We start from the raw sequence: 25,031 nt of genomic DNA on the forward strand, positions 1-25,031 counted from the left end.
GTTGGAACGGGGGGAATGCGTAAGACAAAGGGAAGTCTCACTTGTGGGCCAACGCATCTATCCCGATAGCTTGATCCTGCCTCTGAAGAGAGAAGAAAGCCGGTGTCTTTGCATTTTCTTGTTTTGCAAAGAGGTCCATCTGAGGAAACCCCCACATTACTTGGATTTTCTCGAACACCTCCTGGTTCAGAGACCACTCTGCTTCTCTTACTTCTTTCCTGCTGAGAAAATCTGCCTAGAGTGTTTCCATACCCTTCAGATGGACTGCCCGATATTGAGGCCAAGTTGTTTTCTGCCCATCTCAGAATTTGATGAGCTAGGTACATCAGTGTCCTGCTTCTTGTACCCCCTTGTTTTGTTAAATATATTACCGCCGTCATGTTGTCTGATAATATTTGTACATGTGATTCTTTAGGGTTAGCTGAAAAGAGAGAAGACTTAGATGTATAGCCTTCAATTCCCTCCAATTTGAGGACCTCCTTGCCTCCAACTTTGACCAGACTCCCTGAGTTGTCTGTTCTTCCAGGTGCACTCGCGTCTATTGTTACTCTGGAAAGTTCCAAAGCAGTCCTTTTGAGAGGTTTCTTTGGTTTCTCCACCACCAGAGTGATCCCTTTTCCTACTTTTGAAGTTTTTTCTAGGGATTCCTGATGGGACCAATTCTTCAGAATGTCTGCCTGCAGAGGACGGGCATGAAATCTGGCCCACTGAACTGAAGGAATTGCCGCTGTCAAGAGACCAAGAGTGGACATAGCTTGCCTTACCGAGATCTCTGGACTGCACTGAAGGGCTTTCAGAGCTGACTGCATTTTTTCTATCCTTTCCTGTGGAAGAAAAATTCTCTGTTTTACTGAGTCTCTCGTAGCCCAAGAACCTCACCCTTTGAGATGGTAGAAGACTGGACTTTTGGAGGTTGAGAAGTCAATCCCCTTGGGTGTTCTTGGGTTATTTGCAGATTGACCTCCACCTGTTCTCTTGAGTCTGCAAACAGTAGTAAATCGTCCAGGTAAGGTACTATTGGAATTCCCTTCAATCTCAGGGGTTCTAGAGCCTCTGCCATCACTTTCGTGAACACTCTGGGAGAAAAGGAAAGACCGAAAGGAAGGGCCCAAAACTGCAGGTACCACACTTCTCCTCCTCCCAGATTGACTGCTAGCCGCAGAAATTTTTGTGACTGAATTGCTATCGGAACATGGAGATAAGCATCTCTTAGGTCGATTGATGCCATGTGACAGCCCGTGGTGATTAGATTCCTCACAGAGAAAATCGTGTCCATTATGAATATTTTGTATTTTATGGACAGGTTGAGAACCTTCAAATTGAGGATCAAGCGGAACTTCCCTGATGGTTTTCCGACCAGAAAAATGTGGGAGTAAAACCCTTCCCCCTGCTGATCCTTCGGTACTTGGGAAATAACTTCCTGTTGCATCAGTTCTTGTAAAAGAGACTTCATAGCCAGAGCTTTTTCCCAATCCCTTGGAAGAGTTGTGATGCAATAACGATTTGGGGGGAGTCTGAAAATTCTAGTTGGTACCCCTGTCCAATTAGGCTCAGAACAAAAAGGACTTCTTCTTGTTTTTTCCCCAAGCTGGAAGGAAGTCCTGTAACCTTCCCCCTACTGGGAGATGGTCATTGTTTTTTTTAGGAGTTTGTTCGGGGGTCTAAAGAGCACCCTTCCTCTGAGGAATCCAGGGCTTTTTCTGCGTTTGGTCTCTTTTATTGGTTTGCTGAAAAGGACGAAAATGTTTCCTTTGTTGCACACGCTTCTTCTTTTGTGGGAAAGCTTTTTTCTCATCAGTTGTCCTGTCAAGGACCGACTAACTCTGGGCCAAACATCAGGTCTCCTGAAAAAGGAATTCTACATAATTTTACTTTGGAGGCAGAGTCCCCTGACCATGTTTTTAGCCAGATGGCTCTTCTTGCTGAATTAACCAGCGCAGAGGATCTGGCCGTGATCCTGATAGATTCTGCCTGCTTTTAGCAAAGTGGGAAAGGATTCCAATAGATCCTTCCTGGAGGTGCCTGCTATCACATGGTTTTTGAGTTGCTCCAACCAACACTCCATGTTCCTGGCCACAACTGTGGCCGCCACTGCAGGTTTCAAATTGGACAATACAGAGTCCCAGGTTTTCTTCAGTAGCCCATCTGCCCTTTTGTCCATAGCATCTTTAAGAATGCCCATATCCTCAAAGGCTAAATCAGTCTTTCTGGATACTTGTGAGAAAGCGGCATCTATTTTTGTTTTTTTATTCCAAACCAATTCTTCCTTTTCCTCAAAAGGAAATCGTTTTTTGAGGGCTTTGGAAAAAAACTGTCCTTTTTCTGGATCCTTCCACTCTCTTAATAGTATCTGTTAGGATCTTATGAACTGGGAAGTCTCTGGCCCGGATTCATATAGGAGTTACGACAGCGTATCTCCGGATATGCCATCGTAACTAAGTGTGCAGGGTCGTATCTATGCGCCTGATTCGTAGAATCAGTTACGCATAGATTTCCCCAAGATCTGACCGGCGTAAGTCTCTTACACCGTCGTATCTTAGGCTGCATATTTACGCTGGCCGCTAGGTGGCACTTCCGTAGATTTATGCGAGGAATATGCAAAATTAGGTAGATACGCCGATTCAGAAACGTACGTCCGCCCGCCGCATTTCTTTATGTCAGGCTTTTTCCGGCGTAAAGTTACCCCTGCTATATGAGGCGTATCCTATGTTAAGTATGGACGTCGGGCAAGCGTCAAATTTTCCGTTGATTACGTCATTTGCGTAAGTCGTTCGTGAATAGGGCTGGGTGTAATTTACGTTCACGTCGAAAGCATTGGCTTTTTGCGGGTTAATTTGGAGCATGCGCACTGGGATACGTTCACGGACGGCGCATGTGCAGTTAGCCAAAAACGTAATTTACGTGGGGTCAGCCTTCATTACCATACAACACGCCTACTGCATAGAGAATTTGAATTACGCGGGCTTACGCCGGACCACATACGCTACGCCGCCTTAACTTAGGGCGCAAGTTCTTTCTGAATACGGAACTTGTGGCGTAATGTATCTGAGATACGTTACACCCGCCGATACATACGCAATTGTATCTGAATCCGGGCATCTATGTTTAACTTCTTCCAGACCTTGGTACATTTTGTCATGTACTGACAGCTGAGGCTTTCCCTCTTGGATTTCCAAAGTGGTATATATTGCTTTGAGTAATTCTTCCACCTCTTCAAGCGATAGTTTATACCTAGAGGATCTAGCCTCATCCTCCTCATTCTCGGAATCAAAGGTTGAGGGGGGGAACGCTTTCTCTTTCATCCTCAGACTCACTCTCCACTGGTCTGGAAGTGGGCGGAAGGAGATTGGATTGAGAACTCTGTTCCTGGCTGTGACTCTGGCCCTTTTTCCTCTACCAGAGAACGCACTGTCCCTAGGGTCTCTGCTAGCTCTTTTCTTACAGAGGATAAGAGATCTTTACACTCCTGTGTAGATTCTTCCCTCACTAGGTCTGCAATGCAGGATCTGCACAGTGGTTTTGGCCAAGAATCTCTTAAAGGGTTTTGCATGAGGGGCATTTTCTTGATTTAGCTGTGGCTTTCTGAAACAACAATAAACAGAAAAAACCCAGACCCTTTTTTAGGGTTAAATAAATTACCAATTAAGAGAACACACAGCACCCTTTAGCCGACACCCTATGTGCCACAGAGTCTCACTCCTTGCTGAACTGCTATTAGAGCATTAGAACTAAAGCAGACAGCTGCAGGTTTTATTTAATAACACCAACACAAAAGAAAACACCCAGTGTCATAAACAAAAGGAAAGGAGGTACCACTGTACCTTTCCTACCTGGGCCTGGCCGGGAACCTGGGCGCCTGCATCCGCCATTGCTGCTGAAGGTTCAGCTTCCTTCATTATAAACCACTGCTGCTGCCGCCACTGAGATAACAGCTTCTTTTTTCCTTTGCATAGCTCCTCCTTATGAGCGAAAGGAAGTCCCAGCCAGATAACCCGCCTCTTCCTCCTGCGTTCCAGCAGCTGGAACCAATTGCTGCTACACCCTGCAGGAAGTCTCCCCCCACCGGAACCGACGTCACCCGCCGTCCAGGATTCGGGGCCGCCATGCAGAGACCTGGCATGGACGCTCAAACTGAGCACAACCGCGGCCCCCTGAACACTTTGGGTGGACCGACCATTACTCCTGTGAGCCGGGGAAGGAAGAGACACCAGAGCACCCCCCTCACATATGGGAAGGAGCTGGGTTGGTCTAGGACAACAAAGCGAACAAAGGTACTGCCAAAACCCTCCTGGAGAGAGCGCAGCCCCTCTGGTTCCCCAACAGTGCTTCCATGGCGGAGGAAACACTAAAAACTGAAGGCATGGTGGAAGCAGCTGATTTTTAAAGGTACGTTATCACGCAGTGTTTCCTGTGAAGGGGTGGAGCTGCACGCTCTCCAAGGTGCTATCCTGAAAAGCGAAGGGAGAAAATTGTCATCAGTTTAGGCCAATTTATACACACACATTATATATATATATATATATATATATATATATATATATATATATATATATATATATATATATATATATATATATATATATATATATATATATATATATATATATATATATATTAGGGCTGTTACTGATCAAAATTTTTCTGTTCGATTAATCGTTTTTTTTTTAATCGACTAATTTCGATTAATAACGCACATATAGATCCAACTACTTTTAGCTGATCTCCTTGCAGGCTGATTCCCAGTGCAGCTACCAACCACTGAAATATGGATAGCAGGATACAAAACACACAAAGGCAGCGCTTGATGGGAATAGCATTAATACTTTTATAGTCTTCTAGTAGGTAACAAAATAAATATTGCACTGGAGATAAAATCGATGTAGCTACATAAACTGTAAAAATGGTGCGAGTAATACCAAACGGTACCAAAAGCAGTCATAAAAACATGTAGCTAAGAATGATACTGGTATAAAAATGTGTACAACGATACCACTGCTGAACCCAGATGAGGAGAGGTTAACATCAGTGCATCGGCATGTAGATGTCCCATGAAGGGAACTATTACAACTCCCAGTGGATGGTTGTAGAATCCCAGGTTGATAGAGGGAAGTGTAACAGCCCTTGCGTGTAGCAGATAGTAAGGTCCCGCCGGCGTGCAAATATAAAGGCACAGCAAAGGAGCCCTTCAGATGGACACGGCAAGACCCGCCGGTGTCCGTGACGTTACTGGATCTCTGACGGAACTCCCTGAAGGCCCAGAAGCTGGCGAGGCGAGTACCAATCAAAAGAAGTTTAAATCGATCAAAAAGATTTTGATCGATCGAAAAAATTAAAGATTAATCGATTAATTAAAAGTTAATTTGCACAGCCATATATATATATATATATATATATATATATATATATATATATATATATATATATATATATATATATATATATATATATATATATATATATATATATATATATATAACAGAATGACCCGGGACAAGCAGAGACTCTAAGGATGAGGGGTACTCCTGTACCGGCGTCACCAAGGAGTCTTATGTCACCTTATGTCCGATAGGGCCATAGGGTGATTGAGAAATGATATCCTAAATTACAGGACAGGGGACATCACTGATAGTTCATATTGCAGGATCTTGAGAGATTGCAAGTTGTTGGTTAATTGTGACCCAACCAGTCAATAGTGACTCATCTCTCTGGATAGCCTGTTGACATGTTAATTGAGTCAGGCTTCTGGAAGACATTTCATTTTCCATTGTGTAAAGGTGTTAATCCAGGTCTGCTCCCAGACCTCTAATTATGTACGCTAAATACTGTTTATGTGTGGAATGTACTTGTCGGAGACAGAACGTCTGTCTAGGGATGTGGATTGAGAAGAGATCATTGTGTGATGGTGTTTTGTTTAAGTTCGGTTAATGAAGGAATGTGCAGTGATTAGATCATGATAATTATAGGCCGGCGCCGACATGTCTAGAATGTTTAGTAATTAGCTCAAATAATGTGATTGAAGCCCCCCACGGTGTGATGTGTGGGTGGGGAGTTGATTGTTTCTTTCATGCCTTGTACTGTATATAAGACTGAAAGTTACCATTAAAAGTAGTCTTCATTTTTGGAACAAGTACAGAGCTGCGTGTCTCGTCTTGATTCTGGGAAAATGGGATGGATTGGGTCCTGTTGGTTGGAGTGTCGATAAGCTGTCTTGGAAGGTCGTAAACGGTGGTGACCGTATATATATATATATATACACATACACACACACACACACACAGGTCATTCTCAAAAAATTAGCATATTGTGATAAAGTTCATTATTTTCTGTAATGTACTGATAAACATTAGACTTTCATATATTTTAGATTCATTACACACAACTGAAGTAGTTCAAGCCTTTTTATTGTTTTAATATTGATGATTTTGGCATACAGCTCATGAAAACCCAAAATTCCTATCTCAAAAAATTAGCATATTTCATCCAACCAATAAAAGAAAAGTGTTTTTAATTAACAAAAAGTCAACCTTCAAATAATTATGTTCAGTTATGCACTCAATACTTGGTCGGGAATCCTTTTGCAGAAATGACTGCTTCAATGCGGCGTGGCATGGAGGCAATCAGCCTGTGGCACTGCTGAGGTGTTATGGAGGCCCAGGATGCTTCGGTAGCGGCCTTAAGCTCATCCAGAGTGTTGGGTCTTGCGTCTCTCAACTTTCTCTTCCCAATATCCCACAGATTCTCTATGGGGTTCAGGTCAGGAGAGTTGGCAGGCCAATTGAGCACAGTAATACCATGGTCAGTAAACCATTTACCAGTGGTTTTGGCACTGTAAGCAGGTGCCAGGTCGTGCTGAAAAATGAAAACTTCATCTCCATAAAGCTTTTCAGCAGACGGAAGCATGAAGTGCTCCAAAATCTCCTGATAGCTAGCTGCATTCACCCTGCCCTTGATAAAACACAGTGGACCAACACCAGCAGCTGACATGGCACCCCAGACAATCACTGACTGTGGGTACTTGACACTGGACTTCAGGCATGTTGGCATTTCCCTCTCCCCAGTCTTCCTCCAGACTCTGGCACCTTGATTACCGAATGACATGCAAAATTTGCTTTCATCCGAAAAAAGTACTTTGGACCACTGAGCAACAGTCCAGTGTTGCTTCTCTGTAGCCCAGGTCAGGCGCTTCTGCCGCTGTTTCTGGTTCAAAAGTGGCTTGACCTGGGGAATGCGGCACCTGTAGCCCATTTCCTGCACACGCCTGTACACGGTGGCTCTGGATGTTTCTACTCTAGACTCAGTCCACTGCTTCCGCAGGTCACCCAAGGTCTGGAATCGGTCCTTCTCCACAATCTTCCTCAGGGTCCGGTCACCTCTTCTCGTTGTGCAGCGTTTTCTGCCACACTTTTTCCTTCCCACAGACTTCCCACTGAGGTGCCTTGATACAGCACTCTGGGAACAGCCTATTCGTTCAGAAATTTCTTTCTGTGTCTTACCCTCTTGCTTGAGGGTGTCAATGATGGCCTTCTGGACAGCAGTCAGGTCGGCAGTCTTACCCATGATTGCGGTTTGGAGTAATGAACCAGGCTGGGAGTTTTAAAAGCCTCAGGAATCTTTTGCAGGTGTTTAGAGTTAATTTGTTGATTCAGATGATTAGGTTAAGAGCTCGTTTAGAGAACCTTTTCATGATATGCTAATTTTTTGAGATAGGAATTTGGGGTTTTCATGAGCTGTATGCCAAAATCATCAATATTAAAACAATAAAAGGCTTGAACTACTTCAGTTGTGTGTAATGAATCTAAAATATATGAAAGTCTAATGTTTATCAGTACATTACAGAAAATAATAAACTTTATCAAAATATGCTAATTTTTTGAGAATGACCTGTGTATATATATATATATATATATATATATATATATATATATATATATATATATATATATACACACACACACACACACACACACACACACACACACACACACACACACACACACACAGGGGTTGACAAATTTGCTTGGAATCTAGGAGCCAGCTAAAAAAGTTAGGAGCCAGAAAACGCGCCCCGTCCTGACGAGCTTGCGCGCAGAAGCGAACACATACTTGAGCAGCGACCGCATATGTAAACGGTGTTCAAACCACACATGTAAGGTATCGCCGCGATTGGTAGAGCGAGAGCAATAATTCTAGCCCTAGACCTCCTTTGTAACTCAAAACATGCAACCTGTAGAGTTTTTTAAACGTTGCCTATGGAGATAAAAGGGTAAAAGTTTGACGCCATTCCACGAGCGGACGTAATTTTGAAGCGTGACATGTTGGGTATCAATTTACTCGGCGTAACATTATCTAACATAATATTTAAAAAAATGGGGATAACTTTACTGTTGTCTTATTTTTTAATTAAAAAAAAGTGTAATTTTTTTCCCCAAAAAAGTGCGCTTGCAAGACCGCTGCGCAAATACGGCGTGACAGAAAGTATTGCAACGATCACCATTTTATTCTCTAGGGTGTTAGGATAAAAAATATATATAATGTTTGGGGGTTCTAATTAGAGGGAAGAAGATGGCAGTGAAAATAGTGAAAAATTACATTAGAATTGCTGTTTAACCACTTCCCCACCAGCCGCCGTCTGGAAACGGCGGCAAGGTGGTTGCTTAACTGGGGGTCGCCGTTCTGAAACGGCGCCCCGCAGAAGCAGCAATGTGCGCCGCCTCGGGCGCGCACACAGAAAATTCTGTGCGCGCCGGGTCTATGAGACCCGGCGCTACACAGATCTAGGTAAATGACCAGCAACAACGGTCATTTACCATGTGATCGCGCCGTCCAATGACGGCGCGATCACAATGTAAACAAAGGAGGTCAGGGAAAGTTTACCTCCTCTCCTCTCACAGTATCAGCGGGAGAGAAGAGGAGATAAACTGAGTTTATAGTGCCCAATCTGTGCCCTAAAGTGCCACATCTGTGCCCTAAAGTGCCACATCTGTGCCCTAAAGTGCCACATCTGTGCCCTAAAGTGCCACATCTGTGCCCTAAAGTGCCACATCTGTGCCCTAAAGTGCCACATCTGTGCCCTAAAGTGCCACATCTGTGCCCAACAGTGCCACATCTGTGCCCAACAGTGCCACATCTGTGCCCAACAGTGCCACATCTGTGCCCAACAGTGCCACATCTGTGCCGCACCAGTGTCACCAGAGCCGCACCAGTGTCACCAGAGCCGCACCAGTGTCACCAGAGCCGCACCAGTGTCACCAGAGCCGCACCAGTGTCACCAGAGCCGCACCAGTGTCACCAGAGCCGCACCAGTCACCAGAGCCGCACCAGTGCCGCCTGCGCCCACCAGTGCCGCCTGCGCCCACCAGTGCCGCCTGCGCCCACCAGTGCCGCCTGCGCCCACCAGTGCCGCCTGTGCCCACCACGGCCACCTGTGCCCACCAGTGCTGCCTGTGTCCACCAGTGCTGCTAATCGGTGCACACCAGAGCCACCTGTGCACACCAGAGCCACCTGTGCCCACCAGAGCCACCTGTGCCGCCTGTGCCCACCAGTGCCGCCTGTGCCCACCAGAGCCACACCCGTGCCACTACAGTGCTAATAAGTGCCGCCTGTGCCCACCTGTGTCCACCAGTGCCACCACAGTACTCTGCAGTACAGCCTCACCAGCCACCAGTATGGCAAAAAAATTATTTACCGGCGAGCAGGCCGTACATCTTCTACTTGCCATGAGCGATGAGAGCAGCGAGGAGTCTCTGTCCGATTCTGATTCGGCCTATGAACCCGTTATAGACAGTGGGTCCGATTCAGAATCTGAAGAAGAACATGTGCCCAGGAAAAAAAGGGGTGCTGGCGTGGAGAAGCGGCCTACTCCCAGACACGCAGGGCCGTCCACCCCAAGCGCTGTGCCGTCCACCCCAAGCGCTGTGCCGTCCACCCCAAGCGCTGTGCCGTCCACCCCAAGCGCTGTGCCGTCCACCCCAAGCGCTGTGCCGTCCACCCCAAGCGCTGTGCCACTGCAACAAAGCCCAGGCACCAGTAGGGTGTCATCTCAGCCCCAAAGGGATAGGGGCCATGTCAGCCTTCCCTATGGCCTTCAAAACCCCCTGTGGCTTCCCCCTAATTCCGGAGCAGCAAATATCCCCCCCTTCACTGCCCAGCCAGGTGTCCAGGTGAACACAGAAAACTTTTCTATGATTAATTTTTTTAATTTACTTTTCACCGAAGATTTCCTATCCTTCATTGTGGCCCAGTGCAATCTCTACGCACAACAGTACGTAAGAAGTAACCCTGGTTCCAGATATGCCCGCCCCTTTGAGTGGAGAGAACTAACCGTGGACGAATTTAAAATTTTCTTAGGCCTAACCTTTACTATGGCACTTTCAAAAAAAAAACCAATTGTACTCCTACTGGTCCACCAAACCCATTCACCACATGCCAATCTTCTCCTCCCTTATGCCAAGATCCCGATATTTAATAATTATGCGGTTCCTCCACTTTAACGACAACGCCCAGTGCCCTCCCCGAAATGACCCTGCTTTTGACAAGCTATATAAAATTCGGCCACTTCTAAATTTTTTCGCTCAACAATTTCCCCAATTATATACCCCTGACCAGAACATATCTGTGGACGAGTCCCTTGTCAAATTCTCAGGCAGGCTGGGCATCAAGCAGTTCATCCCCAGCAAAAGAGCCCGATATGGGGTCAAAATGTACAAGCTTTGCGACAGAGCCACAGGGTACCTCTACTCATTCATGGTGTATGAAGGGAAGGACTCCCAACTGCATCCCCCTGAATGTCCAGAGTATATGGGAGTCAGCGGAAAAGTGGTCTGGGATCTGATGTATCCACTCTTTGGAAAGGGATACCACCTTTATGTGGATAATTTCTACACCAGCTTGCCCGTTTCGCTGTCTTTACCTTCGGAATACCCCAGCATGTGGCACAATAAGACCCAACAGGAAAGGCTTCCCGCAAAAACTGGTGGATCAAAAGCTCAGACGAGGGGAGTCTGCAGCATTGAGGAACCAGGAGATATTGGCTGTCAGGTGGAGGGACAAACGGAACGTCCACATGCTCTCACCAATCCACAATGACACCCACGTGGAAGTCCCCAAAAGAACCGGCCCAATCCAAAAACCAAAATGCATCTATGACTATAATTTGTTCATGGGGGGAGTGGACTTCAATGACCAGATGTTAGAACCCTACCTGCCCACAAGAAAATCCCGCCACTGGTATAAGAAAGTGTCCATTTATTTTTTTAGTTTGGCCTTCTACAATTCCTATGTAATTTACAAAAAATCATCCGAGAACCCCGTATCATATCTGGACTATCAAGAAGAAGTCATCACCGCCCTTTTGTACCCTGAAAACCATCCGGAAAATATTCGCTCTGATTCTGTGAGCAGACTGCACGAGCGTCACTTTCCTGAGCAAACCCCCTCCCGTGAAACAGGCCACAGAAATCAGAAGAGGTGCCGGGTGTGCTCCAGAAGAGGAATTCGAAAAGACACCACGTATTACTGTCCCGATTGTCCTTCCCAACCAGGCCTCTGTATTGGAACATGTTTCCGCCGTTACCATACGTTTCTTCATTATTAGGGACATATGGTAAACGCAATTCTAGTTTCCTGTAATTTCCCCCCCACACCCCTTATGCCACTGCACTCATACCTCTGCCTTCTCCGGAACCGACCATGGCCTGTTATACGACCACTCTTTTGCCTAACCCTAAACATACTTCTGCCTTCTCCGGAACCGACCATGGCCTGTTATACGACCACTCTTTTGCCTAACCCTAAACATACCTCTGCCTTCTCTGGAACTGACCCTGGCTTGTTATACGACCACTCTTTTGCCTAACCCTAAACTGTACCTACCTCTGCCTGCTCTGGAACTGACCCTGGACTGTTTGACCACGTTTTTTGCCTGCCCCTTGGATTGATCTTTTACCCTGCTATACTAGTGGGAACACAGGGGTCTCACATATGTGAGGGGCTCCAGAATTGTTTTTCTGGATGAAAAAACTAATTTTTTAGTTTTCTCATTCCCGGATTAGGGTCTGGTTGCCCGGAGGCTTCAAAGAGATTTGGGTGGGAGAAGCCTCTACCCCTGTCCCCATTCCCCTACCCATGGCCCGCTACTTGGACCATGTTCCTACCAGGACAAATATTTTGCCACTGCTGGCACTGTACTGACTATGGACAATATTCCTGCCTGCTGCCTGCTGCCTGGACAATTCCATTCACTGTCGCTGACCAGTGACCACGTCCCTGCCTGCTGCCTGGATCGGGGCTCTCCTTCTGTGGACAATTGCACTACTAAAACCACAGGTAATCTTCTTTTTTTTTTACCCATTACTCAGCAGAATGTATTTTAGGGTGTAATTCTTGGTATGTACATGCTGTGTTAGAAATATGAAGGCCCTTCAAAAATGTGATAGATTGTAAGGAAATTGGATGTGTAATTTATGTCCCTAGAACACCTGATGGTGCTTCTTGGATGTTGGGCCTCTGTATGTGGCCACGCTGTGTAAAAGTCTCACACATGTGGTATCGCCATACTCAGGAGGAGCAGCAGAATATATTTTGGGGTGTAATTTTTTCTATGTACATGCTATGTGTTGGAAATATCCTAGAAATGGACAACTTTCTGTAAAAAAAAAATGCGTTTTTATTTTTTTCCACATTTTCCAAAAACATCTGGAAAAAAATGAACTGTTCAAAAGACTCATTATGCCTCATAGATTATACGTTGGGGTGTTAGCTTTCCAAAATGGGGTCACTTTGTGGGCGTTTCCATTGTCCTGGTGCTCCAGGGCCTTCAAAAGTGTAATAGGTGGGTGAGAGATTAGATGTGTAATTTATGCTCCTAGAATGCTTGAAGTTGCTACTTTGGTGTTGGGCCTCTGTATGTGGCCACGCTGTGTAAAAGTCTCACACGTGGTATCGCCATACTCAGGAGGAGCAGCAGAATATATTTTGGGGTGCCATTTGTGGAATATACATGCCATGTGAGAGAAATAACCTGTTATAATGACAATATTGGTATGAAAAAAAAAATTTCGATTTTGCAAAGAATTGTGGGAACAAATGACAACTTCAAAAAACTAACTATGACTCTTACTAACTACCTTGGAATGTCTACTTTCCAAAAAGGGGTCATTTGGGGGGTATTTGTACTTTATTGGCTTGTTAGGGTCTCAAGAAATGAGAGAAGCTGTCAGTACTTCAGGTGTGATCAAATTGTTCAATTTTCAGAAATTGGTACCATAGCTTGTAGACCCTATAACTTTCACCCAGACTAAATAATATCCAAATTTTTTTTTTACCAAAAATATGTAGCAGTATGCATTTTAGGCCAAATGTATGAGGAAAAATTCATTTTTTACAAAATTTTCGTTCTTTTTTCATTAATAGCGGAAAAAATAAAAAACGCAGAGGTGATCAAATACCACCAAAAGAAAGCTCTATTTGTGGGAAAAAAAGGACAAAAATTTCATTTAGTTACAGTGTTGTATGACTGAGTTATTGTCATTCAAAACATGAGAGCACCAAAAGCTGAAAATTGGTCTGGTTATTAAGGGTGTTTAAGTGCCCAGTTGTCAAGTGGTTAACTTGTAATGCTTAACTTGTAATACCAACAGCCACCACCAGATGGGGCCAGCTTACACATCTGGTGGTAATAACTTGTAATACCAACGGTTCACCACCAGATGGTGCCAGCTCACAAAAAACAACATTTTTTTTTGCCCCCCCTTCCAAGCCAAGTCGCCAGGACCCTATTTCTAGTCACCATGGCGACCGGGATTTGTCGAGCCATGTGTGTGTATGTGTATGTGTATGTGTATGTGTATGTGTATGTGTATGTATGTATGTATGTATGTATGTATGTATGTATGTATGTATGTATGTATGTATGTATGTATGTATGTATGTATATATATATATACACACATACATACACACATACATACATACATACACACACACACACATAAAAAAAAAAATTAATAATCTTCTACATATTTTTTGAAAAAAATCACAATAAGCGTATATTGATTGGTTTGTGCAAAAGTTATAGAGTCTACAAACTTTGGGAAAGATTTGTCTTTTTTTTTTTTTTTTAACTAGTACTGCAACATTGCGGCAGACAGATCAGACACTTGACATTTTTGGGACCATTGACATTTATACAGAGATCAGTGCAATGAAAATGCACCGATTACTATGTAAATGTCACTGGTAGGGAAGGGGTTAACACGAGGGGGCAATCAAGGGGGTAAATGTGTTCCCTCCTGAGCATTTCTTACTGTGGGGGGGGGGGGGGGAATGGGACTGACTGGGGGAGGAGACATACCGCTGTTCCTACCTACTAGGAACAAACGATCCATCTCCTCTCCCCTGACAGAACAGGGATACACACGATCACGGGTGGCCGGACGTGCAGCGGTTCCTTCCACTCAGAAAGGATCATGTATTTTAGAGAATGATCGACTGGTCTGCTGTGGAACCTCCATCTGCTCAGAAGTATAGACAACTTTTAAAAATTCATAAATTTCTAGATATCTAGCAGAGCTAACAGCTTCCTCAAACTCTGAAGCTGCTTTGAAGTGGAAGGATCTAAACCTGCCAACCTATCATTAAAGTGATTATAAGGCTTTGTTTTTTTTAAATAACAACAACAACAACATCTCATAACTTACCTCCACACCGCAGTTAGTTTTGCACAAAGTGGCCCCAATCACTCGACTTCTGTGGTCCTCTGGCGGCGCTGGTAGATCCCCACATTGTATAACCCCCTAAGAGAAGCGCTCTCCCGGGTAGGGGGGGGGGGGGGGGAGAGAGAGAGAGAATAGGTTACCTTTCAGTCACGCTCCCGAGTCCAGCATTTGCGTCCATAGACGCAAAATGCCAGACTCTGCCCCGCCCCCCACGTCATTAGATTTGATTGACAGCAGCAGGAGCCATTGGGAACATCCGAGAAGAATAGAGTACAGTGAAACGCGTTGACGTCACTACCCTGTACCGTCACGTGACGTTACCAGGCGCGGAGTGACCGGAGGAAGCCGGGACACTACGGAGCCCGTGCCATGCTGGCGGGGTTAACCGTGAAGACTGGACACTTGTAGGAGTCTTCCCAATGTGATCAGACACTCCGAATACTGCTGGAACTATTGAAGCTCCAAAGTGGAAACTGGGCGATTACTCCTCTCTCCTCTCTCCTCCCCCCTCACCCCAACGCAGTGTGGATGCGTAAATAGCCCCAGCAAGTAGTGGCATGGACAAGCAGCTGCTATCACTGACAGTGACACAGAAGAGACGGCGGTAATGCACGATTGAACATACCTGTTTAAACTTACCGTTTACTGATGCTACCATCTCAAGCTGTCAACCATGTGGTGCCATTAACTACTTGCTGAATGTTGGATATTGTCAATGTGACTCAGCACAATCCGTGTTGATTAAGGAATTAATTTCATTGGCACTTCTAAAATTAATCTTGAACCTGACATGTCTAGGTTGGGCCAATAGGACTATATTTTTTGGAGGTCCAAATGCTTGATTGAACAAGTGTGCAACCCAAACTGAACCCTTCAGTACTGTTGGCAGCCCCTATGGACAATTACTTTTAGTGTCCCCCTCTACACACCAGGATCAAAAATTTCAAGTGCTGCCAACTAGCAATAGTCCACAACAAGTGATCACACACTGTGACATGATTTATGTCTTTGAATGTGATAATCCATGATGCTCTCCTTCCTTCCCCTCCTTTTCCACACTTGGATTAGCCCTTAGTGAATCACACAAATTGGCTTCACTTAGAGAGTAATTCTCTCCTTTTCTCCCACAAGGAAAATTACTACTCCAATTGGAATTGTGTGCAAACTTGGGCTAAACTAATACATCCGGACGAGTACAGTTTATGTATGTCTTGTTTGTCATTTATGTCCATAAATAGTAGCCTAAACTGAAACTTGTATAATTTTTTGGGAGGGTATTATAGCAAAAAAAAAAAAATTTAAAAAACTTTTTTTCTTTTTTTGTTTGTAGCGCAATTATAAACCACAGAGGTGATCAAATACCACCAAAAGAAAGCTCTATTTAAGGGGGGGAAAAAAACGTAAATTTTGTTTAGGTACAGCGTTGCACAATTGTCAGTTCAACCATACATTAAAATGGCCTGGTCATTGAGGGGGTAAATCCTTCCAGTTCAAAAGTGGTTAAATAAAAATAAAAGATTATCTAAAAATAGATAGACATATCATTAATTTTCCCCTTCATCTTCCAGCACAGCTACTTGGAAAAATTACTATTTTTTTAAACACAATGTTTGATCACATTTATTGCGGTCACAAGGAATGTAAACATCCTTTGTGACAGACATAGGTGGTGACAGGAACTCTTTATGGAGAAATTTGGGGATCTCAAATCCCTCCTTTGCACTTCCAATTATTCAGATCGCCAAAAACATCAATTCTAAATACTGTATTATTTATTTATTTTTTAAACTGGCTCCATTGGCAGTCAAATAAACGGGAAGGGACGTTGTGTCCACTACCGCTCCTCCGGGATAACAACCGAGTGGCTTTTATCTGCATCGGTTGTTATCACTGGAAAGCCGATCGCCAGATCTGAAAAACAAACAAACAAACAAACAACACACACACACACACATCAGGATGATGCCTGTAGCTGCAGGCATCATCCCGGTAATCGATTTTCCCAGTCGCATGCATCGATGCCGCATCGGGGACACCCGAATTGCGATGCAGCGATTATTTTTGGCACCCCTAATATTAAAGCCACCAAGTTCAAAAAATAAATTGGATAGTCAACCAAGGAACGTGTTTGATTTGCCAAGTTGATTACTGTATAAACGTTAAATCAGAGAAGGTGCCGAGAAGGGTGACAGTCGTTTGTGCTCGCAACAGAACTGTCGAGCTATTAAATGGCTGCTGTCATAACTGATCAGATGGCAACTACAGATCAGACAGACAAAGGATAGGGGTTCACACTTAAAGGGGTTATAAAAGGTTTGTTTTTTAATTTCTAAATATGTTCCTTTAAGCTAGTACATTGTTGGTTCACTAACCCTTTCCTTCGATTTCCCTTCTAAAATGTATTTTTTTTTTCGTTTTCTTTGTCCGAATTTCCCACTTCCTGTTCCTCCTCAGTAAGCTGTTCTGGCTGACTAACCCCCAGCCAGACCAGCTCGGATGATGGGGGCAAGCTTACTGAAGAGGAACAGGAAGTGAGAAATTCAGACAAAGAAAAAAAACATTTAGAAGGGAAATCGAAGGAAAATGTTAGTGAGCCAACAATGCACTGGTTTAAAGTGGAGGTTCCCCTAAAAATAAACTTTTAACATTGCATTTCCCACATTAATGACAATTAGAATCGGCTGGTTTTATTAAAAAAAAAACGTCCGTATGTACCGTTTGCTATATGCGTTCTCACCACCGCTTCCGGGTATGATGGTCGGGGATGGGCGTTCCTAATTGATGGACAGGCATCCGACCGACGCATACATCGCGTCACGAGATGCCGAAAGAAGCCGAACGTCGGTGCGCATGCGCCGTATAGAGCCGCACCAACATGCGCCGTATAGAGCCGCTTCTTTTGGCATCTCGCGACGCGATGTATGCGTCGGTCGGATGCCTGTCCATCAATTAGGAAAGCCCAGCCCCACCATCATACCCGGAAGCGGCGGTGAGAACGCATATAGCAAACGGTACGTACGGACGTTTTTTTTTTATAAAACCAGCCGATTCTAATTGTCATTAATGTGGGAAATGCAATGTTAAAAGTTTATTTTTAGGGGAACCTCCACTTTAAAGGAACCCATTTCGAAAATAAAAAGCGAACCTTTACAACCCCTTTAATTCGCATGCGGCACACAGCAGGGGCCCGGTGCTTCCCTGTTATCCATTTCAGGGAGGAATCTGGCCCGAATTTGGATCTGAAAACGGAGCTAAAGTCACAGGACCCTTGTGGAATTCACTCCACAGAGGAGATGTGTAAACCGGCTCCATTGAGAGCCGGTGTTTCGGCAGATATGGCGACCCATAATAATTGGTAACGGAAGCGACGTTTCGTCGCCACCATCTTGCTACACCCCGCACTCCTCCATAGTAAGGATACTCTGAGAAGGAGGAAAGCAGACATCTTGTTACACCCACCATAGTTTTGCATTTGACACTTAGATTTAACAGTAGAGTTTATATACTAAAATCCAGTACTTAGAAATCCATCTCACTGTTATGATGTTGAATTTAAAAAGCAGCGGCAAGGTTTGCTAATCTGACTGAAGTTCGCTGCTTTCAAAATTCAATGTCTAACCACTTAGATGGACTTCTAAGTACTGCATTTAAGTATATAAGATCACTTTAGGCCCCATGCACACGAGACGCTGCTAAACTCGAGTTCAGAGGCATTTGGGCATTTTTTTCAACTGCCCCTGAACACATTTAATGTTATCCTATGTGTCCATGCACACGATCACGTTTTTTTGGCGTTTCAAAGCAGTTGGGTTTAGGGCCGTTTTTCCAAACGTTCAGAAGCTTTCAGCTTTTGCGTTTTAGATGCAAAACGCAGGACAAATAGTTTGATTCTGAGCTTGGAGAGGGTCTACAGTGTTTTGGGGATAAACGCTGACAGCCGCAAATCATGGTAAAACGCCGCAAATCGCGGCAAAACGCTGCGCAATTCGCGGCAAAAACGGGCGTTTTAAATGACGGTTTTTGCCTTTGAAAAGCTGAGATTAGAGGCGTTTGTAATAGTGTCTAGTGTGCATGGGGCCTTACTGTTAAATATAAGTGCCAAATGCAAAACTTCGGTGGGTGTTACAAGATGTCTGCTTTCCCCCCTCTGAGTATCTTTACTATGGAGGAGTGCGGGGTGTAGCAAGATGGCGGCGCCGGAACGTCACTTCCATTACCAATTCTGGACGGGTCGTCATATCTGACAAAACACCAGGAACACTCTTCTGTCATGCGAATTGGATGCGTGAAATCCACATCCAATTCACACTAGTGAACCCAGCCTGAAAGTATTTTACTGTATAGAATTAAAACTGATCATGCTTTGCTGCTTTTTTTTTTTTAACCACTTCCCTACGGCCGTACGACTATTGACGGCCGCTCATTTCCGCGCTCCCGAGCGCGCAGCGGGGAACTGCTGTGCTGGCCGTGTCCCTTGGACACAGCCAGTCACAGATCGCCGTGAACGGCCAATCGGAGTGGCCGTTTCCTAGGCGATCTGTGCGGCCAATGAGAGATGATCTCATATGTTTACATATGAGATCATCTCTCATTCCCGGCTCTCGCAGACAGCGGTGCTGTCAGGGGAGAGAGGAGACGGATCTGTGTCTCTTGTACATAGAGACACAGATCGGTCACCCCCCCAGTCACCCCCCTTCCCCCACAGTTAGAACACTAATTAGGGTACACATTTAACCCCTTCCTCACCCCCTAGTGTTAACCCCTTCCCTGCCAGTCACATTTATACAGTAATTAGTGCATATTTATAGCACTGATTGCAGTATAAATGTGAATGGCGCCAAAAATGTATCAAAGTGTCCGATGTGTCCGCCATAATGTCGCAGTCGCAATAAAAATCGCAGATCACCGCCATTACTAGTAAAAAATAAAAAAAATAATAATTCTGTCCCTTATTTTATAGGCGCTATAACTTTTGCGCAAACCAGTCGATTATTGCGATTTTTTTTTTTTTTTTACTAAAAATATGTAGAATATGTATCGGCCTAGACGGAGGATAAAAAATGTTTTTTTTTTTAAAAATTGAGCCATTTATTACAGCAACAATTAAAAAAAATTATTTTTTTTTCAAAATTGTCGCTCTATTTTTGTTTATAGCGCAAAAAATAAAAACCGCAGAGGTGATCAAATACCACCAAAAGAAAGCTCTATTTGTGGGAAAAAAAAGGACGTCAATTTTGTTTGGGAGCCACGTCGCACGACCGCGCAATTGTCAGTTAAAGCGACGCAGTGCCGAATCGCAAAAAGTCCTCTGGACAGGAAGGGGGTTTAAGTGCCCAGTAAGGAAGTGGTTAAATAAAGGGGGGGGCACACATGGACAGGTGAAATGAAAGTAGGGTTTGGGACTTTTACCTGCCAAGATAAATGAAAAACAACTCAAAAAGCACAGACAAGAGTGTTAACACTTGCACGTTTGTATTAAAGAAAGGATAGCGCATGTAGAAAAAAAAAAAAAAAAAAGAAGAGAATAAAACCTTACCTCTTATCTAGTGGTGGTTGCTGGGCACCATATACAGGCAGTATACTGACAAAAAGAGAAATACAGATAAACGTGCTAGTTAGGACCTCTTTGTGGGAAACCGTTAAATAATCGTACACATAAACATTCAGAATCAATTAGACAGAAGACTAGAACATCAAAACAGTTACCGATTGGCTGACATTTACACGATACACAGGTCACTGTAAACGAACCTTCCCGGTACTTTAGAACTCCTCTTCCAGAACTGCCGCCTATTCTCTGACATCCCGTTGGCCTTGTCAATACCCACCTGCTAAGAACACTTAACCACTTCCACCATGACAGGCAACCAAGTACACAACAGAAGGAGTGGAACCCGGAAAGAATCAGGTCAGCCTTGTTTTTGGATGCGCTCCCCCTGCTGGTGACTATTCGCATTTGACGTCCGACTTCAAATGTAATTGCAAAAAATTTCTCTCGATTTACGAAGAGCCTCGACTCGTCACTTCCGTTGATTACGCGTCACTAAACTGCTGTTCGCGCGTCTAAGCCGCGCATGCGCCGACTGTTTTTTCAGGTCCAGGTATAACCAAAGGGGGTCTGGCTGCAGAGTGGAGCTGCACTAATGACAGGAAGCATGTGGCCTCCACTCCATTTTTTTTTTTACTGAACGTTATTGTGAATCTCTGCAGCTGGAGATCCACTGTCACAGGAAACATGTGGCCTCCGCGACTCTACCTTTTACCCCCACAACCCCACCTTTTTCTTTTTAAATTAACTTTAATGTAACAAACAGAAAGTGGAGCCTGAGATTTGCATAAATACAAGATATTTTTGGGAGCTTTTGCACTTTCTGTTAAACCCTAAAAAAAAAAAAAAACCTGCAAGACAAAGGCATAATGAGCTAGTATGCATAGCGGTCCTCGTACCCCCCTCCGGCCGCTGACTGAGGGAACACAGTTAACCCCTTGATTGCCCCCCCCCCACCTAGTGTTAACCTCTTCTCTGCCAGTGTCATTTTTACATTGATCAGTGCATTTCTATAGCACTGATCAATATAATAATGTCACTGGTCCCCAAAAAGTGTAATTTTGAGTCAGATTTGTCCGCCGCAATGTCACAGTATATCTGCATGAGCAGGTCGCATGTAAGCGGGATCAGGGTGTGACGATTCACAGAGGGAGACACACGTAAAGTTCTCTGAACAAAACACGTTTATTACTGTGGGGTGGTAGTGGTAACAGTCATTACAATAGAACAGTAAATAGTTCCTCTTCAGGCCTGGAAATACAAATAGGCAGTACAGATACTGTTGTTCTGAGCGATGTGGACTCCTGAGTCCCAGAGACACTTCCTTCTTAATGGCACACTATATACCCCAGCGTTTACTGCGTAGTGGAGGAGATGGGACACCGGTTTGTCGGCAGCAGCTAGGCGTCTTACACCCGACCAGGGTTAACACTGCAGGACTCCGTAGGACCCCTGAACTATCCTTCCAGCAGGATCTCTGTCTCAATCTGCATGTACCCCGAGAACTGACTAAAACCTGCCAGAGCTTTTCTATATAAGGAAAACCACCCCCAAAATGGCCGCCGAGATCTCGTGTGGCCTATCAGGACACCGGGCTTCTTCAAAATGGTGTTGGAGACACTCTAGAGGTCCATAATGTTAAACATAAGTACATACATAAACATAACAACACGACTGCAGTGTGAATACATATGATTACTAAACTACTTGCTCTTGCAGCCAACTAGGCTGCCCTATCACTGACAGCTGCCTACATTCCCCCCCCCCCTTTAAGAAGTGCAATCCCTTGCATTACCTAGGGAGAGACAAATACCACAGTGCGATATAACAGCAAGTCAATAAGCAAAACAACAGTTCAAGGCATAATCAGCATAGCAGATAGGTTTCAGTCCCTGTGTCATACGCTTTGGGAAGCGAAACTTCGAAGAGGGTCATCCTCCTCAGGGATGGGGGTAACTTGCACATCTGGTTCCCTCGCTAGCGAGTCCCATTCAGTTACAGTAGCCTGGTTCTCTGTGCCTCCTTCAGCTGGGGATAAGCTCTCTACTGTCGGCAGAGGGGGCAAACACTATGTTGCAGAGTCACTGTTGAGGATTTCCTGGTTGAAGTCCCGTCTAGCAGACGGGGGAAAGACAGGAACAGGATTATCCATTCATGACTCCGCACTAAACACACAGGGATGAAGGAGATTACAATGTAGCCTTGTGTGAGGCCCATCTGGCTTCTCTGAGACCAGATCATACACAGGCCGCCCCGCAAAAGGTTGGTGTTCGACTCGATACGGACATGGCTCCCACTTAGGCTCCAGCTTGCTGCCTCTCAGGTGTTTGGGATTCCTCACCAAGACTCTGTCTCCCGGCGCAAGTGGCAACAATTGGACAGCACTTTCCTCTGCTAAATCCTGGTGCTTCCCCAGCACTATCTGTTTGGCTTGATCCAGGTGGTGCCAGTGATCTCGGACCCACTGGAGTTTCCAGTAGTAAATCCACCGGCAACCGGCCATACCGCCCAAACATCAGAAAATTAGGAGTATAACCGGTGGCTCTATGCACAGTCTGATTGTAAGCCCAAACAACATCTCCTACATACTGCGGCCACCGTTCTCGATGCTCTTGCTCCAAGGTGCAAATTAATCCCAACAAGGTGCAAGTAAAGCGTTCACAGGCCCCATTTCCTTGGGGGTGGTAAGGAGTAGTATGCGACTTCCGAATACCACTAAGACGACAGAGTTCAGAATATAACTTATAGACTCAAAGTTCGGCCCTTGGTCCGACAGAATCCTTTTGGGGCACCCATAGGTCTGGACTACATGGGTCCAGAACAGTTTAGCCGTGGTGGCGGCAGTTTGATCTTTAGTTGGCACTATGATGGCGAACTTAGAGAAGTGGTCCACAAACACCAAGGCATAGCGATACCCTGAAGATGTGTCAGACACTGTCAGGAAGTCCATGGTCAGTAATTCAAAGGGTTCTCCCATTCTCACCACCAGAGGGGTAGTTTTCTCTGTTCTCCCTTTGTGGATGGCACAACTCTGACACTCCTGACATGCCTTTTGCACCCACTTAGACAGTCCCGGACAAAATATGTACTTACAAACAAGGGCCTCCGTCCGTTACGTACAGAAGTGTCCTCCAATCCGGTGAAAGATTCGATAAACCTCCAAGGCCTCCGATTGAGGGATAACCAGCTGATGAATAACTCGCGGCTCCCCAGGAATCCGTGCTTGTCGGTATAAGGGTCCATTATATCTTTCCAGCAGATCCCACTGCTTTGGAAGCTGGCACAAAGTCGGTGAGAGCCTCCTTCGCTCCCTGGAATCTGGCTTCCGATTCCTGTCCCAGTATCTAATGAGCTGATCCATGTCAGGATCGTTCTGCTGGAGTTGCATCCATTCTCGAGGAGTGTGAATTTCTGGCCCCCCTGATGGGCCCTGATCACTTTGCAGAGTCATTGAGGCCAGTTGCTCCTGCATGTTGATCCCGGAGGGAACGACCTCATCCCCTTCGAGTTGTTGATCCAGATCATCCTGAGACCGGTCAAAGGGAAATCGAGAAAGGGCGTCAGCATTACCATTGGAGCGCCCTGGCTTGTAGTGAATGGTATAGCTGAACCGGGCCAGTCGTGCCACCCAGCGTTGTTCCAGGGCACCCAACTTTGCCGTCTCTAGGTAGGCAAAAGGATTGTTGTCAGTGTATATGTCCACCCGGCCACTCACTAAGTTCTCAGCAAACTTTTCAGTGACTGCCCAGACTACCGCTAACAGCTGAAGTTTAAAAGAACTGTAGTTGACCGGATTACGTTCGGTAGGGCGCAAGCTCCGACTTGCATTAGCGATCACCTGCTTAGTTCCATCTAGCTCCTGAGCAAGCACAGCCCCCAATCCTTGAAGGCTGGCATCGGTGTACACCCAGAAGGGTTTACGGTAGTCAGCGTAGGCCAATATGGGTGCAGAAGTCAGCTGCGCCTTGAGAGCCTCTAATGCCTCACTTTGTGCTGCCCCCCAACTGTCAATGATGCTGGGAGAAGATTTACCCTTCCGCTAAACAGGCTGTCCGCACAGCAACTGGGTCAAGGGGGGCTGCAATAGTAGCAAAGTTTGGAATGAATCTGAGGTAGTAACCCACAAGTCCCAAGAAGGAGCGTAGCTCTGTTACTGTTTTAGGGCTTGTCCATGCCTGTACAGCCTGAATTTTGTCCGGATCGGGGGACACCCCCTTTGCCTCGACCACATGCCCTAAATACTGGATTTTGGTTTTCATGAGATGACATTTTTTCGGTTTAAGCCGAAGGCCGTACTGGGCCAGCCGCTGGAGGACTTGATCCAGATGTAGCAAATGGTTCTCAAATGTTCTGGAGAAGATAATAATGTCATCTAAATAAATCAGGACGGATTCAAAGTTCAAGTCTCCCAGGCAACGTTCCATTAGCCGTTGGAACGTACTGGGGGCATTGGCCAAAGGGCATCCGATTGAACTCGAATAGTCCCAGAAGGGCGATAAAGGCCGTTTTTTACGATCTTCCTCTTTTACGGGGACCTGCCAATATCCGCTGGCCAAGTCGAGGGTGGAGAAGTACTGCGCCTGCCCCAAGGCCATTAGGGATTCTTCGACCCGGGGCAGTGGGTAAGCATCCCGCTGGGTACAGGCATTCAATCTGCGATGGTCCACACAAAAACGTGAGCTGCCATCCTTTTTCCGCACCAGAACTATGGGCGCAGCCCAGGGGCTACGACTCTCTTGAATTACCCCCCCTTTCAGCATGCCCCGTA

The 25,031-nt window shown here is 45.3% G+C and overlaps 1 protein-coding gene across 6 annotated transcripts in view; it reads right to left on the reverse strand.

The window, feature by feature from the left end:
• The window catches only part of TBC1D22B (TBC1 domain family member 22B), a 911,570-nt gene extending 890,822 nt beyond the window's left edge, over positions 1-20,748 (reverse strand). Inside the window, exons 1-2 of one of the 6 annotated variants that reach the window (XM_040337614.1) lie at positions 20,467-20,748; positions 20,252-20,296 (exon numbers count right to left, since the gene is read on the reverse strand). In XM_040337614.1, the coding sequence (XP_040193548.1) occupies positions 20,252-20,296; positions 20,467-20,519 (98 nt within the window). In that variant the 5' untranslated portion in view covers positions 20,520-20,748. Of the gene's footprint in view, positions 1-20,251; positions 20,297-20,421 lie in introns of all 6 variants that reach the window. The other 5 variants (XM_040337609.1, XM_040337613.1, XM_040337610.1 and 2 more) reach the window with 5 other exon arrangements.
• Between the last annotated feature and the right edge of the window lie 4,283 nt (positions 20,749-25,031).

The sequence above is a fragment of the Rana temporaria genome, chromosome 2 (assembly GCF_905171775.1).
Source record: "Rana temporaria chromosome 2, aRanTem1.1, whole genome shotgun sequence".
NCBI lineage: Eukaryota > Metazoa > Chordata > Amphibia > Anura > Ranidae > Rana > Rana temporaria.